Consider the following 16,119-nt stretch of genomic DNA (forward strand, 5'->3'; position numbering starts at 1 on the left):
GCATTGCTCAATCTCTTCATCACATCATGCTTGTGCAGTTGTGTGTGTGTGTGTGTGTGTGTGTGTCTTCAAAGAACTCCTTTTTAAGTCTAGTGAATTTTAGCAAAAGTTTTCAAACATGATATTTGGCATTTTCCTTTTAACTGTGATGAATGAGGTTTCAGGATCAAGATTACCTTAATTACTCCATTGGGTTTGGAAGGCTCTGACCATTTAATTAACAATGCCCTGCCATTCTCTTTCTTCTCTACAGTGAAGTTGCTCAGACCGCTAGGTGAAGCTTCTAGCGTGGTCACAGAAGTCCAGGGACTCGAAACTTGGCCAGCGTTGTTTACAGCCACAATGTTAATGTGATACGTGGTAAAAGGTTTCAGTCCAAACAAGTGAGCCTGATGCTTTGTTCCCTGCAGCAGGAATACAGAACATTTTCTCATTTAGTTTAAATGGCAATAATCAGTGTTTGTGGTTTAAACCAGCATTGGACTGGACAACTGGTGCTCTGACTCCAGAGATATCACAATCATTTCACAGAGTACCACATCTGGCAGCTGGGCTCACTGAATGTGCATTACTGCAGCTAAGCCTTGAATAGAAACTCTTATGGTTTGTAGGGAGCAGATCTTCTAAGTAAGCTCAATTCAGCAAGGTGCAGAACACTCTGAACCTTATCTAGCAAAGCACTTATGCACATGCTCAACTTTAAGCATGTGAGTAGTTCCATACATACTTAAAGTTAAGCATGTGCTCAAATGCTGTGCTGGGTCAGGACCAGAGTGGTCAGCACTTTGAAGGATTAAGACACTAGGATCTGTATTACGCTAGTCACAGTGGCTCTTTGTACATCACACATAGGGTGACCAGACAGCAAGTGTGAAAAATCGGGACAGGGGGTAAGAGGTAATAGGCACTTATATAAGACAAAGCCCCAAATATTGGGACTGTCCCTATAAAACTGGGACATCTGGTCACCCTAATCACACACCTTCCATAGTGTATTCAGGAATCATGTGAATACCATACTGATTGGTATCACATAATGTTCTGGCAAATTAAAGCAATGTAATCTGGAGGTACACCAGCATCACTGAGAGTACAGTTTGGTTCCCATATTGAAAACATAACAATCCTAAAGGTTAAATCACCATTAGAAATGGAGTAAAATGTCTCCCATAATTCACATGGTTAAGATGTTACCCAAACAACAAGTTCACAAGATAAGATATACTTGGGTCTCTGCATTTCCTTAAAACGATGGTCTCGGTAGCGTTCAGAAATATAGATAACAATTTGAACAACCCACTTTGAAGAGAAGATGGCTGGAAATAAGCAGGAGGACTAACAAATTTTGCTATAAATCTCACTGGGGACCAGGATGAGTTTCTCCATTGGCCACTAATATATTTAATTCTGCGTTTGCATTGATGACATAGATGTCAGGAAAACGACAGATAATTTAGTTTCCTTTATGTAGCAAAACCTGCTAAAGTCAATTTCCTTGCTTCAGTAAGTCATATTAAGTTGTTAAATGCTAACACTAGAAATTGTTTAATATTTAAACATTTGTTAAGCTACCAGACTGAGACAAATTTTACAGAAATATTAATTTCTTTTTTAAATATTAAAAGTTAGATCATAAATATTTAAATAGTTATTTCCCCGCAACAAGTTAGTGCTTTAGATAAATACAGCACCACATCCGAATGACCATTATAAATATTAAATCTGAAGATGACACAAATACAGATGATAAACATACTTTTCTGATAAATTATTCCTTTTCCCGTTAAACCGGGCAAACACTGACAAGATTAATAATGCAAAAAATATAATTCTTTGTTAGGAATTCCCAGTCATCACTGCCAAAAAAGCATAAGCTCAAATGCAAATAGCAATCACCTCGAACAGATTATATATAAAAAAGCGTTGGCTGCTGTGGGACATTTAGAGATATCTTTTGTCATAAGAAACATGGAAAGCATGTGGGCTATAAAGCAAAAACATATGTATATTGTCAATAGCAGCACCTGTTCAATTACAGTTTATTTCAGTAGAGAGAATTTAGTTCAGCCCCTAGATGGCAATACTATCAAACACTTTTTGTAACATGAGTACTTAATGATTAACAACCTGCATTCAGTCATCCAACGTACTCAAGGCAGCCATTAAAAAAATAACAAAACTGATTTCATTATAGATTCTTTTAATAAACATTTATGGCTTAGATCCTTGAAAGTGGAAGCATTCAAACTGCCACAGCCAAACCCCTATACAGCTGAATGCAAAATTATGAACTGCAGGTTAAAGTACAGAGCTCAAATTGAAGTTCATGCTTGGCATAAAAATCTGGCATCAGAAATTATGTTGGCACAAAACATGATTAAAATTAGCTTTACAATTGGCTGTGGGGTCTGTATTAATAGTTTTTATGAGGACAGTTATCTAATGGCCTTTAAAAACAGAACTTTTAAAAGCCTAAAATTTACATCCCATGGTTCGGGGGGTGGGGAGAGGAGGGACCACATGACATTAAATTATCGCTTCTGAATTGTTACACAAAGGCTTGTGGAAGGTTCAAATACAGGAATATAAGCATCAGACAAAAATCAATGGTTCTGCTTCTTGTCAACCATACAATCTAGTTAGGAGTTCTAGTAGCAACAATGCTACAAAATAAAGAATTTTCTTAAATAAAAAGAAAAATGGCATTGTTCCAATAATCCTCTGTAGCTTTCCCACTAACTCCTAATGTTTAATTATTTATGGTCCTCACCAGTGTTTGAACTGAAACAGAGATGGAGGGATTTCCCTGTGTGTGGTTCATCCTGTCCTCTGGAGACTGAAAAACCATTCTGGCCAGGGATGACTTTTATCCCTGGCTCCTATAGACAATTCTTGAAGAGCAAAATGTTTACAGGTATTATTTTTTAAAAAACATGCTTGGGAGAAGTTCTCCTAGAATACGCTGCTAAAGCTCATCCCCCACATCACCCTCTGTGAACGACTGAGATCAAAAGTTGATCTTCATAACATTGGAAAGAGGGTGAAATAATGTTTTAATTATTATGTCTTTAATTTAATAGTATTTAACTTTCTTTCATGTGATGTTTAGTTCACAGATATTATGGTATTCTATAGTAATGGCCAATCACGCTACATCTCACAAAGTGTATCACTATAATCCTTGGGAATATTTAAGTACAGAATGGGGTATTTCTTAAAACCAGGAACAGCATTCTCATCATTCCTTCCAACTCTGGGACTAGCTCCATGCAACCCCCATGGTCTTGACTTTGCAATCTGATCCACACAGGTGGACCCCTTCTGCCCATTGAGAACTAAATAAGCTTCAGTGGAACTCTGTATCATGGTAAGAGTCCACCCGTGCAGATCAGAAGTCAACACCTGTGGATCAGATTACAGGATCAAGGCCATTGCATGGAACACCCCCCAAATCCTTATTTGCAAAGCCACCCACTCTCCACATTCAAATATCCACTGCTTCCATATTGCCTACAAGGAGTGAATTCATTCACCATTAAAAACTAACAAACATCAAGGTGTTTGCAGATCATAACTGAGTAACCATGAGATCTGATGGATGTAACCACTGTCCTTCTCATCCTTGCTGTTTATGGCTTATTATTCTCAGTCACTAGGTCATTACGTTAGCTTAATCCTGCAAACACTTAGGTGTTTAATTAACTGTATTCACATCAGTAGTGCTTCTGTTAGACTTATGGGGGGCTACTCATGTGAGTAAAGTTACTTGACTGCCAGAAGCTGGGACTTTGTAAGCCCCCAGAATTTCCAGGCTCCCGGAACCTTGACTCTGAGCGCATGCCTGCACTGCAGCTGGGAGGTGAGTCTCAGCGCAGGCAGAGAGACTTGCACTAGTTCAGCTCGAGTTAGCGCACTAAAAATAGCAACGTGGGTGTTGCAGCACTGGCGCTGGCTTGGGCTAGCCGCACGAGCTCGGACCATGGGATTGGGCAGGCTTGGACTTGGGCAGCAATATCAACACTGATCTTTTTAGCATGCTAGCTCAAGCTGAGCTACTGTGAGTCTGTCTACCCACAATGGGAATCACATCTCTCAGCAGCAGTATAGACATATCCTCAGAGCCCTGGCTGGAGCTGGGTCTCCCAGGACTTCCTGGCGTCTGGCTCCAGGGCAGTGAGCCTGAAAACCCTGCCCTGGAGCTGCAGACCCTCAAAGCCTGTGGCCCCCAGTCCCTGGGCAGACCGCATGGCAGAGAGCTGCCAGGGAACCAGGCAGGTTTCAGAAGTGGTTTGGAGAAAGTTAATCAAACCCAACTCACTTTTGTGAAAAATTTAGGTTTGGCTTGCTGGCATTTTCCAACTAAACGGTTTTGTCAGAAAATTTCTGACCAACTCTTGCGGTAAGATGCAGCCAACCACAGCCTGTTCTGTCCTCTGCAGTCCAGAACCACACCTTTGAAAATGGAGGATGACCTCTGGTCTCTGTAGCCACATCCTTGCACAACTTTGACATCTACTCCACATAGAGACCACATCCTTTTGTATGTTCTGAAAAGCAGTGGTTCTTAACCTTTACGGACCCTTTTCAGGCATCTAATTTCTCTTGCATACTCACAAGTTTCACCTCACTTAAAAACTACTTGCTTACAAAATAAGACATAAAAATACAAAAATGTCACAGCACACTGTTACTGACAAATTGCTGACTTTCTCATTTTTACAATATAATTGTAAAAGAAATCAATTGGAATATATAAATACTGTACTTACATTTCAGTATATCATATTTAAAGCAGTATAAATAAGTCATTGTCTATATGAAATTTTAGTTTGTACTGACTTCACTAGTGCTTTTTATGTAGCCTGTTGTAAAATTACGGAAATATCTACATGAGCTGATGTACCCCCTGGAAGAACTCTGCGTACTCTCAGGGGTGATTGAGAACCACTGCTCTAAACTGTCTAGCACATTTTGAGTTGCAGTATAAACAGATAACGATAAATACTTTGTCCAGCTAATTTCACTGCTCTGACTGTAAACTATGATCAAAGAAAAATTATTTAAAATAAAACCTTGTTTTAACATACTTTCAAAATATAAAATGGGAGAATATGAAGCATGAATAATTTATGCATTTAGACTCACTTCAGATTGCCTCTTTTGTTTGTTTATTTTTTAATTCATGAGCACTGAAGTCACTTAAAGTCCAGAAACAAATTAGCATAGTCTTTCAGGCAGCTGAAAGGCAGTGGCATCCAGAACGCAATGTGCATGTCTTCCTGACTAACCTCTCCTGAGTAGCCTGTTCCTGGGGGGGTGGTCAAGACTACTCAGAGTCTTAAGAATTCTGACAGTTTTACCCTGTCTACTGTGATTGCTTTTGACTACTTGAAGTGCCCCAAAGGTGATAACAGGGTCAAGAGGTTTTTGTAGGTTGAAAATGATCAAAAATTAGCATTGATCTGTAGCTGTCAATAATACTCTGTGTGGGCAGACTCCCTGCACAAATGTTTAAACTGCATAAAGCCACACAACCTACTCATCTTTGACTCTATTGATCTGATGATCCAGCACTTTGTACTCTATTTTAAGATAACCCAACTTACCCCACTGCCTTAGATTCAGGGTATGATTTTGAAAAATAACTGCCATATTAGGAGAGCTACTGTAGCATTTGAGAGCTGATGAACAGGTAATATGGACATTTTTCACTTCTTTGGGGGTAATCATCAAAATGCAGACGGTCATTAATCAGCTATGGTAATTGTCCAGATTATTTCTATTTTCAGTATACTATAAGGAAAATTATTTCTCACCTTTTCTCTGTTTTCACTTTACATCCCCCAACATCCCTCAGGTTTCTTCAATACAATGTCAAGGAGCCATATCATTCCTCCGATAAGTACAATACCCTATTCTCTTTGGTGGCACCAGGCGACCTCCCCCCACGTCTGATGAACTCCAGTGGGTTAGGGATCCATGCATTGTTTTTTAACATTCCATCAGACATCAGCAAGGAATCTTAAAATAAGATAATTCATCATGATGCTACCTTTTCCACAGAGCCATCCATCCTATGGAATCTCCCTTGGCAAGATTCTAGGGGGTTTGAATCATAAGGGAGGGTTCCATTTGAGCAGCACTGCCAGGGAGCTGGAAAGGAGGATAAGATTGGTGCAGGGCACAGGGCCTCTGAGGGGATCACCAGGTACTGGGGACCATAGACCCTGATCATTTTGTATGGGGCAAGCTTTGTCCCACCAATGGGGGAAAACTACAGAAAGGGAACCTATCAGTTTTCCTCTTTACCAGTCTCCCTTGACAGGTAAATAGACAGGGCAATGTGGCCATTGCTACCATCTTTGCTCAGAAAGTCTTAGAGCCAAATTCAGATGTGATGTATAAAGTAGTGTACATTTCACCATCATAATTTGGTATAATTTTGTACCGTGGAGGGAAGGGGGGGGGCTATGAATAAATTATAGGTTTAAAACAAAGAAAAGGAAGTATTTCTTCACACAACACACAGTCAACCTGTGGAACTCTTTGCCAGATGTTGTGAAGGCCAAGATTATAACTGGGTTAAAAAAAGAACTAGATAAGTTCATGGAGGATAGGTCCACCAATGGCTATTAATCAGGATAGGCAAGGATGTAAAACAATGATCTGAAGTGTCCCTAGCCTCTGTTTGCCAGAAGCTGGGAATGGGCGACAGGGGATGGATCACTTAATGATGGCTTGTTCTGTTCATTCCCTCTGAAGCACCTGGCAGTGGCCACTGCCAGAAGACAGGATACTGGGCTAGATGGACCATTGGTCTGACCCAATATGGTTGTTCTTATATTCTTAAATGCATCCAACAGGAGGGTATGAAACAAAGCTGGACAGAGCGTGTTTTATCTTACCCTTTCTTATACCCGCCTAATAGTAGCTTTTCCTGCTCTAACTCCACCCTTCCACCATGCTGGTGCATAAGCTACAATAATTTACATGAATTTGGTCCCGAATATTAAATCAAGCCCTTTATCGCTGGGCACCTACATAAGGATTTAGGAGCATACCTTCAAGCACCCAGGTTTGGAAATTTTGGCCTGAATTAGCATAAAAGGTGCAGAGTCGGATTTTCTAAAGCACTAATAATGGGGTTTTCAAAATCATCTAGGCATCTAACAACCATCCCATTATAAGTAACATAGGAGGACAATTCTCACTGATTTGTGGTGGAACTTGTGCTCTTATATCACTTAGTGCTTTAGAAAAGCCCACCTGCAGGGTATAAAATTTTTATTAAAGCTAATGTTTAAGATCAAATTTACACAAGCTAAGAGGGAAGGTACTGTACCTCTGGGGTCAGGCTTAAGTTATGAGGGATTACAAGTATCAGTTACAAAGTTCACAGGATACATACATAGCACATAACCAGCATAGACTCAGATTGGGGTGCGGGAGTTTTTAAAACATCAGTGGCTAAGTGGGCTCGTGTATGCCACCCATAGAATGTATTTAGAGTCCAAGTTAGTACTGGTGTAGTGAATAAGTACATGAGTGGGGTGCACTGGCATTCTAACCATATCACCCCCCCCAACTCTGTTACTAACTTCTTCTCCAATTCCCCTCTTCAAGGCTCCACATGACTCCACTTTGTCCCCAACTCCTGCCTACATCTCCTGTTAATCCTCAGCCAACTCCATACACTCAGTCCTCCCTCTAGTTACAGCATCCATGTCTCCTTATCATGCACTGAGGTGCAAGCACATACAACCCCCTTCACTTGGACGTCACTTGCAGCATACTTCTACTTGTATGCTCCATGTGCCCTCCACTCTTCTCCTTCAAGTTCCTCCTTTCAAGCCACTCCTTTCCAGAAGCCCACCAGTGCTGATCCACCCACATATTCTTGCCCTTGAACTTTTATCGATCAACTCATGTTCAGAACCCCATATTTTGCAGTTCTACTCCTCTCACAAATATGGTCTGGAATATAAATTTACATTTTTAAACTATTAGGGTTCTAGTCCTTATGGTTGTAAAGAAAGCCTTTTACAAGTTAACCAAATGGAAACCAATTAATCTAGCTGAATCTGTAGAGAGCATGAAACAATAGTTCTGAAAGGTGTGAGAAAACCACCTAAAGATGACAATTTTAATGTAATAATTTAAACTTCAGCTCACTTTAGCCGAAATAGCTAGTTAATATTTCTAGCCCACAATCTCGAACAACCTCTCACATCTTTTTGGGTGGCAAACATCCCCGCTGCTCCTTAGCCAGCTACTAACACTTTAAAGTTTCCCCCAACGACCTCTACAATGGAGTATGGGCTGTCAATAAAAAAAATCAATGCTTTAAGTACAAATTGAAAATGTGGGGATTGAATAAAATAAACAGAATTCATTTTTTAAATTAATGAACACAGAGGCCAACATATTGACTGTAGTATTCATTTTCATATTTTATTCAATAAGATTTCCATTTTTAAATTTAAATGTAGCTGTCAGTCACCAAATTTCCAGTTTTCTGTGCTGGATTGTCTCAGGTTTCAGGGGAACTTGCTACAGAATTTGAGTCCAATTTGCCATGGCCTTGATCATTATAGGCGGGGCTGATAGCACCACCTCTAGTTTAGATTGCCCAATGCTTCTTCTTACAACATCCTGTTTTTAGTTGGTTATCACTTCGACAAACGTTAACCATTTAGGCTGAAATTTTCCATGCTGGGTGTCTGCCTCAGGCTGAATGCTTTTGGAAAGTTTAAACAATAAGTTGTTTTGAAATGTTAGAAAAATTCTGCCTGCCTTTTATTTAAGAAGATCTAGTGCTCCCATGCTTTTGGAGTATGGAATTGAAAGTTGGCAGGGAGTGGCCTTTTGCTGTTCCAATAAAAATCCACCCAATTCTGGCCACGTTATAAGCCTTTGAAAAAAAATCTCAGTTTGCACATGCTCATACTCCAAAGATTGCATCCCCTGTGAGCATGCTTGAGCCTCCCGCAGCTCCTAGTGCTGACCAGACTGCATATGCACAGGCTCCACGTAACAACTGAGCATGTTTCATCCCCTCACAATTCTTACATGTAACCGGACTGTACATGCACCACCACAACAGAGCAACCGAGCATGCTCCATCCCCCCCTCAGCTCCTACATACAACCCGGGAGAATGAAAGGAGTAATTTGGGTCACGGAGCCTGATGAGACTGGGACTGGAAGTGGGGAAAGAAATTGTGGCTGGCTGCACAAGAAGACTCGGGGAGAGCCTGGGACTGGCTGGGTACAGAGACTTGGGCTGGGAGCTAGGGGAATAAACTGGCACTGGCTGGGCCTGAGAGCAGGGGGTGGAGGATGGCAGGAAGGAATGTTATGATTGGCAGGGCAAGGAGATAGGGACTGAGAGCCAGAAGGCAGGAAGGAATTTAGGCAAATAACTGGGGTGGGGTGAGGGAACAAGGGTGTGTGTGACTGAGAACTAATTTGCTGGTGAACACTGAGATCAGACAAGTAGCTGGAGGGAGATGGAAGACTGGGACTGGCTGAAAAGGGAAGCTGGGGTTGGGAACCAGTGGTGGGAGGAATTGAGGGGAGGGGAAGATCTAATGAGATGCCAGGGTGCGGGTAAAGAACTGTGAGTGGCTGGGCAAAGAGAGTGAGACAAGGATACAGGGATGAGAGAGACTGCGACGAAGAGTGGAGGAGACTGAGATTGGAAGAGGAGCTTGTGGAGGGAGCCTGGGACTGAGAGCCAGTGTTTATAAGGGGAGGAGGAGATGGAGAGAATGTGGCAACTCAAGCTGGAGAGACGGATTGGACAGGGAGCCAAGAGGTGGAACTGAGACTGGCTGGGAAGGAGACTGGAGACAGGGATTCAAGGCAGGAAAGGGACTGGGAGAGGAAGAGAGTGGGACTCAGATGGGGAATTAAGTGGGGAAACTGGCTGGGTAAGGAGACTGGGACTAGGAGGAGATGTCTCAGGAGTGGAGACTGGGAGTGGATGGCAAGAAAAATGGGTCTGGGATGAGTAGCCATGGGTGGGGAAGATACAGGACTGGGACAGAGACAGGTTGGAGGAGATGAGACGGAAGGGTTGTGACCAATAGAACACACTCCCTGAAGATTCCTGAGTCTCACCTTTCCCCTGCGGTCAGTAAATATCTGTGAAACCCGCTGGTAAAGTGTGTGTCTCTTCCCCCCTTTAGTGCTAGGCTAACCTACTACTGCTGTCAGTTACTCTGCTGACTCAATGGCACAGGTTTCAGCCAAAGGTTCCAGTTCTGCTGCTGTACTGTGCTGGTGTCAACATGATGCTACGTGATGGAATTTGTTTGTTTTTCAGTTTGCTTTTTTAAAAACCTAGGAAATTACACACAAAAACTATGTTAAAAATACTGTATAAGCAAAGCCAGCCATCAAAAGTTGGGAAATACCTGTACAACCTTAACTCAACCTTCTTGTGTGTATGCACTATGATATAGTCTTTAATGGCATTTTCACATACTTTTTTTGCCACAGGACTCCAGGCGCATTCAGTGTACAGGGCAGACCTACACAGGGGGATGAATCAGGGTTGTGTAGTGAAGGCAACTGTTGTCTTTAGGACCCTGCCTCATTTGTTGCAGATGAAGATATGTAGTGAATGATGCATGAGATTGCAGGAAGAGAAAGAACTGTCTCTTGGTGAAGGCAGTTGACAGCTGCCCTGGAGAACTGGATTCTTTTCACAACTAGTCACTATTTGTGTATTCCTCGTTTCTGGGTGCTCAGCTTGAGATGCTTGGGTCTAACTTGCATAAGCACTCACAGCTGCAACTGAAGTCAATCGGAGCTGTGCTTTGAATGTAGAAAGTGCTATATAATGCCAAGTACTCTAAAAAATCGGGTCCTAGGCATCTCAAGTTCTTCTTTCTTCATCTTTCCACACCCACAGGTTCATAGGGCATCTATTACTTCCCTCCATTTATTTCAGTCTTGTGTTGGTCTGTTCAGGCTTCTTAGTGTCATGTTGATGGATTTGGCTTCTTTCTCTACTGTTCTGCATAATGTTTCTCTAGGTCACCCTCTTTTTCTCTTCTCAGGTGGTATCCATTTTATCACTTGACGTGGAAGTCGTGTTGGTGACATCCTTAAAGTATGTCCTAAAGACATCCATCATCATCCCCTTACCATGCTTTAGGTTGGTTTGCTCTACTTAGAATTTCTGATGTTGCAAGATACTCTTCCCAATGGACTCTGAAGATCTTCCCCACATATTTACTTTGGAATGAATTGATTTACTTATCAACGTCTATTTTAGATTTATGAGACTATGCTCCATAAAAGAGGACAGACATAATGCTGGAATTAAAAATTAATATTTTCTATCAGTACTAATCATGCTGCTTTTCTAAATCTTTTCAAGTTTATGAAAGTTGTTTGTTGCTTTGTCTACTGTTTCTTCATCTACTCCGATGGCTGCTTTTGGGACATTGACAGCCATATATTTTGTCTTTTCCTTTTTGATAAATAAACCAACTTGTTTTGCTGTGTCAGAATTGCCAAAGAAGGGTGACCTTACCAACTGCAATAACTGGAGAGGAATCACATTATCCCAGTGCCTTGGAAAAGCATGTGCAACATTATTCTGGAACATATCAGGAAACAAATAGATCTCCAAATTAGAGAGGAACAAGCGGGGTTTAGACCACAGAGATTATGTACTGACCATATTGTTGTTCTCAGATATATTATAGAACAAAAAGTATGGAGTGGTAAACACCTCTTGTGATAAATTTTATAGATTTCCAGAAGGCTTTTGACAGGGTGCACAGAGAGAGTCTTTGGAAAATTATGACATATTATGGAATACCGGCAAAAATAATTAGAATAATCAAGGATCTATATGGTAACAAATATGCAGTCAGAGATTGTGACAACATCAGACGCTGGCTTGCGGTGGAGTAAGGCAAAAGTGTATTATGTCCCCACTGTTGTTCACAGTAGTCGTTGTTTATGTCATGAGAAAAGTAACTGCAGAAGGCAACTGAGGAATTTTATGGACAAATGATAAAGCACACTTGGATTGCCTCATTTTTGCTGATGACATTGTGCTGTTTAGTTCAACACATCACTTAATGGAAGAAAAGGTATCTCAAATTGGGCACTCAAAATTAGTGGAAACTTTTGACCTTCATCCCTCTGTGCTTAATAATTCTATATTCACAGCAGAGTTTGAACAGAGTGCTGTAAATAAGGGCTAGGGTCACACAATGAACACTGAGGATAAAGCAAAACATTGAGTAGTTGCTCATTAAGTGAGCACCGTCCATCCTGGTCATTAAATGAGACAGGAGTCCTATGGAAAAAATCATGTAATTAAAAAATGTAATAATGTAATTAAAGTATGTATCATAATGTATACAAACAAGGGGGACAAATTATTTTTTATGCCATACAGGGAACTCTTAATTCTGGCATTTCTTAACTTTTGAGTAATTGAATTTGCAACGTTAATAATGTTCTTTTGACATAGTTTTTGTGTGTGAGATTATATTTCAACTTGGTAGCTCCTTGAGGAAGGGATCTGAGGTCCAAATCTGCTCCCATTTAAGTTAATGGGAGTTTTGCCATTGACTTCAATGAGAAATGGCTCCTAGTCCTATGAAGGTTCCACCTTTTAGTCCTTGCTGATGAGCTTGGTCCTGCAACATGCTAAGAGTGTTCTGGTGGACTGTGAATGGCCTCACCTCTTATGACTCAGCATATTTCCTATGGGGACTGTCCTACGGAAATCCATGGACCACTTAGGTGAGTAAGGTATGCAGAATCAAGCCTTCAGTAAAGTGCTATCTACATTTACAGTGCTCTGAAAACAATTAATAACATAATAAATAATATTATATTATAATAATATTGAGTATTTCTCTTTCTGACCAGAACATGTGAGGAACAGTAGGTTATATGCAACAGAGTCATGTATCACCATTGCCTATAACAGTAATTACTTAGTGGCACAGTAAACAGCATTCTTTCTTGGCACACCATGATAGCTAAGGATTTGCTGTAGTCTCAGAAACAGTCTGAATTCCCTGCTTTCACTTGAAAGTAATGTACCATAAAGAAGGTGGGTGATACATTATACAGTAAAATGAAAGCAAGTGCATTTAGCACACCACATTCAGGCACTGTTGTTGGCTTTTGGGTAGCAGCAGACTTTTAAATTATCAACAGTGCCGTTGCTTTTTTGCTGGCAAAACATTATAGAAACTTATTTTGTAAAGTCAGCACTTCAGTAGTTCCCTCTATTCCTATGGCAATAAGACCTTGTTGTTGTTTTTAAATCCACAAAGAAAAACTTTTCTTTTTAATTTCCCTAATTCTACTGAATACTTGTTCCTTCAAAGAAATATGTCTCTGCACTGGTACCTGTCTAATGTTGCATTGAGAAATGCTGAAATCCAACAAGAGATTTCTCTGCATTACTAACTTAAAAAAATAAGGCAAAAAATAACAATAACTTGACCTTCTGCTATAGATACCCTCTGTCAGACAATGTCAAAATGCTTTGCTAATATTAATATTTACCCCTTGCAGCACTCCTAAGATGTACTATAAAGTAAGCCAGAGTCTTTTCCACTCCTCCCAACTTACATTTATCCTATTTTCCCCTTCCAATATTGAAAGTTATTATTCTCTTCTATGAGAAAACCAATTGGAAAGGGATGGAAAATATCTTTAAATAGTCTGGGTAACTGACTGGCCTTTTCTTTTCAGACTTTGCTTTCTATAAACCAGAATCTGCTACCCTTACTCACACTGAATAGAACTCTACCTCTTGAGTAGTCACATGAAGATCAACGGGTGGATTAAGTTACTATTCAGAAGAAGGGAGGCAGAATCTGGTCTAAAATATTTAATATGGATTTTGAGACCAAATAAACAAATACAGTAGATAATATTTAAACTCAATTGCAAAAGAGTAAACTTCACTCTTGGAAAAATAGGCAAAAGTAAAAATTCTGGCTTTATTAGAGCAAGACATGCTTGGAAAAGGAAAAGCAGAACAGTTTCAGCCAACCAGAGCCATCCTGATTGTGCCACATATTGTAATATCAAACATTATTATACACAGTGCAACAGGCTGGTAGGGTTTTTGTGTTGACCTAACCTTATAAGCAGTGTTTGGAATCTGCACAGACCAACTGGTTCACTGTGGTCCTTGCATCCTCTTAGACTCACCCAAACATACAGGACATGGGAATGGTTCTTTGGACAAAGGAATTAGGGCATAGGCTGGAGACGTCTCTGTAGGTAAACCCTAGGAGCAGACAAATCTGGGCAGAAAGATCAGACTGAGACTTATAATTTCTGTTGTTATCTGAGTTACTCAAAGCTGAACCTCAGCAAGGGGGCAAGTTTAGAATAAATATAGTGTGTAAAGATTCTGTTTAGAGCCGGGTGGGAAATCCACTTGCTGGTACCCACTTTGGGCCCAATCCTGCAAACACTGTCAGGCATAGTCCCAACCAATATTCCTCCAATTTATCCATACTGTGCCACCAATATTTGTGGCACTTTAAAGAAAAATAAGAATCATGATTGCTGCAGCAAAGGGTTTAGGTTTAAGGGCTCAATCCTGCAAACAGCAATGGGTTTTGTGCTTAACCCTGTGAGCACACTATTTGGGTATTAAGGGTTAATGTCATACCTGTCCTGGTACAGTGAAGCATAATTTTCATTAGAAATATTGACTGATGGCCAGGATTAGGTTAGACTTTTTTTTTTTTGTCAGAACATAAGACTTGCCATGCAAAATCACTGTGATGATCTGACTAGCCCAGTATCCTGTCTACTAGAACAGCCAGTACTAGAGATAGTACTTCAGAGGAAGGTATAAAGATCTCCATAATGGACTATACTGGAATAATCTGCTTACTGGGGAAGTAAGCCCTGGCAGTTAGTAGTTGGCTTATGCACTAAAGCATGAGGGTTTTGGTCTTTTTTAAATCCTATACAATGTAACTGTGGATGCTTTCATTATCCCTATGAATTCGACTGAGCTCCTGGCTTCAATGATATCTTGTGTCAGTGAGTTGTGTGTGTTGTAAAAAAATCCTTTTGTCAATATTACATTTGTTGCTTTTTGTTTTCTTTGGATGCCCTCTCATTATTACGTTATGAGGGAGGGTAAAAAGCAGCACCCAATTTGCTTTCTCTGTACCATTCATTACCACATATATCCCTATCATATCCTCTTAATCATCTCCTCTCTAAACTACACGGTGTATCATCTTGTGATGGTACGCTGCTGATAACTTTGAAAGAGATGGAATTTTCCAGGCTTTGTCGATGCTTAAAGATGAATTCTTTTGGCAAGTTTGAATAGAAACAGTTCAACTACTTTTGTACAGTGGGAAAGTGGAAAAAAACCCTGCATTTTGTAATTATCAAAACAGTTACTAGCAATTTTTTTTTGAACAGCTCTACAACCATAACACCAGAAAAACTGACACAATGATAACCCTCACCTTAAAGGGGACTTGTCCAAGGACAATCTAGATCTTAACATGGATCACAGTTGAACTCCCACATCAGTGTCTTTGAAAATGTCACTGTATGTCAGTTGTGCACAATAAAAATAAGATGACTTTGCAATTATATAAGACTTTCCATTCAAGGATCTTAGAGCATGTTAAAAACATTAATTAAGCTTCATAACACCCCTGTGAGTTACTGCTTGCAGCTACAAACGAGTATTGTTGTTGTTCCTATTTTACACAGGTACAATAGGCAGTCATATTATTATTAATCACAGCCTTATTTTATTCCCTTTCCTCAATCATTCTGAGTCCTTGTCACTTTCACCCAACACATACGAAAAGAGCAGCTCTAACCGCTGCTAAGTAGAGGAAGATAACACAGCCTCAAGACAATTCACAACTTTAAATCCCTGCTCTCCACCAACAGAGTGGAAAATAGATGCAACATTTTAAAACAGAAGAAACAAATGTTTTATTATGCTTTTCCTCTGCACTTCACTGAATGGTCCAAGCAAATCTAACCTGCCACAAGTGCTGTAACTTCTATGCTATGCTATGCTATGCTATGCTATAAAACAATGATAAATAATTGACTTCAAGCTAAATGTTAAAGC

At 40.3% G+C, this 16,119-nt stretch overlaps 1 protein-coding gene across 1 annotated transcript in view; it reads right to left on the reverse strand.

Annotated features, from left to right (window-relative positions):
• USH2A (usherin) overlaps positions 1–16,119 on the reverse strand; it is a 548,586-nt gene that overhangs the window by 41,461 nt on the left and 491,006 nt on the right. The window contains exon 61 of the mRNA XM_034764482.1: positions 177–404. Within this exon, the coding sequence (XP_034620373.1) occupies positions 177–404 (228 nt within the window). The remainder of the gene's footprint in view (positions 1–176; positions 405–16,119) is intronic.

This window comes from Trachemys scripta, chromosome 3, assembly GCF_013100865.1.
Source record: "Trachemys scripta elegans isolate TJP31775 chromosome 3, CAS_Tse_1.0, whole genome shotgun sequence".
In the NCBI taxonomy this organism is placed as follows: Eukaryota; Metazoa; Chordata; order Testudines; family Emydidae; genus Trachemys; species Trachemys scripta.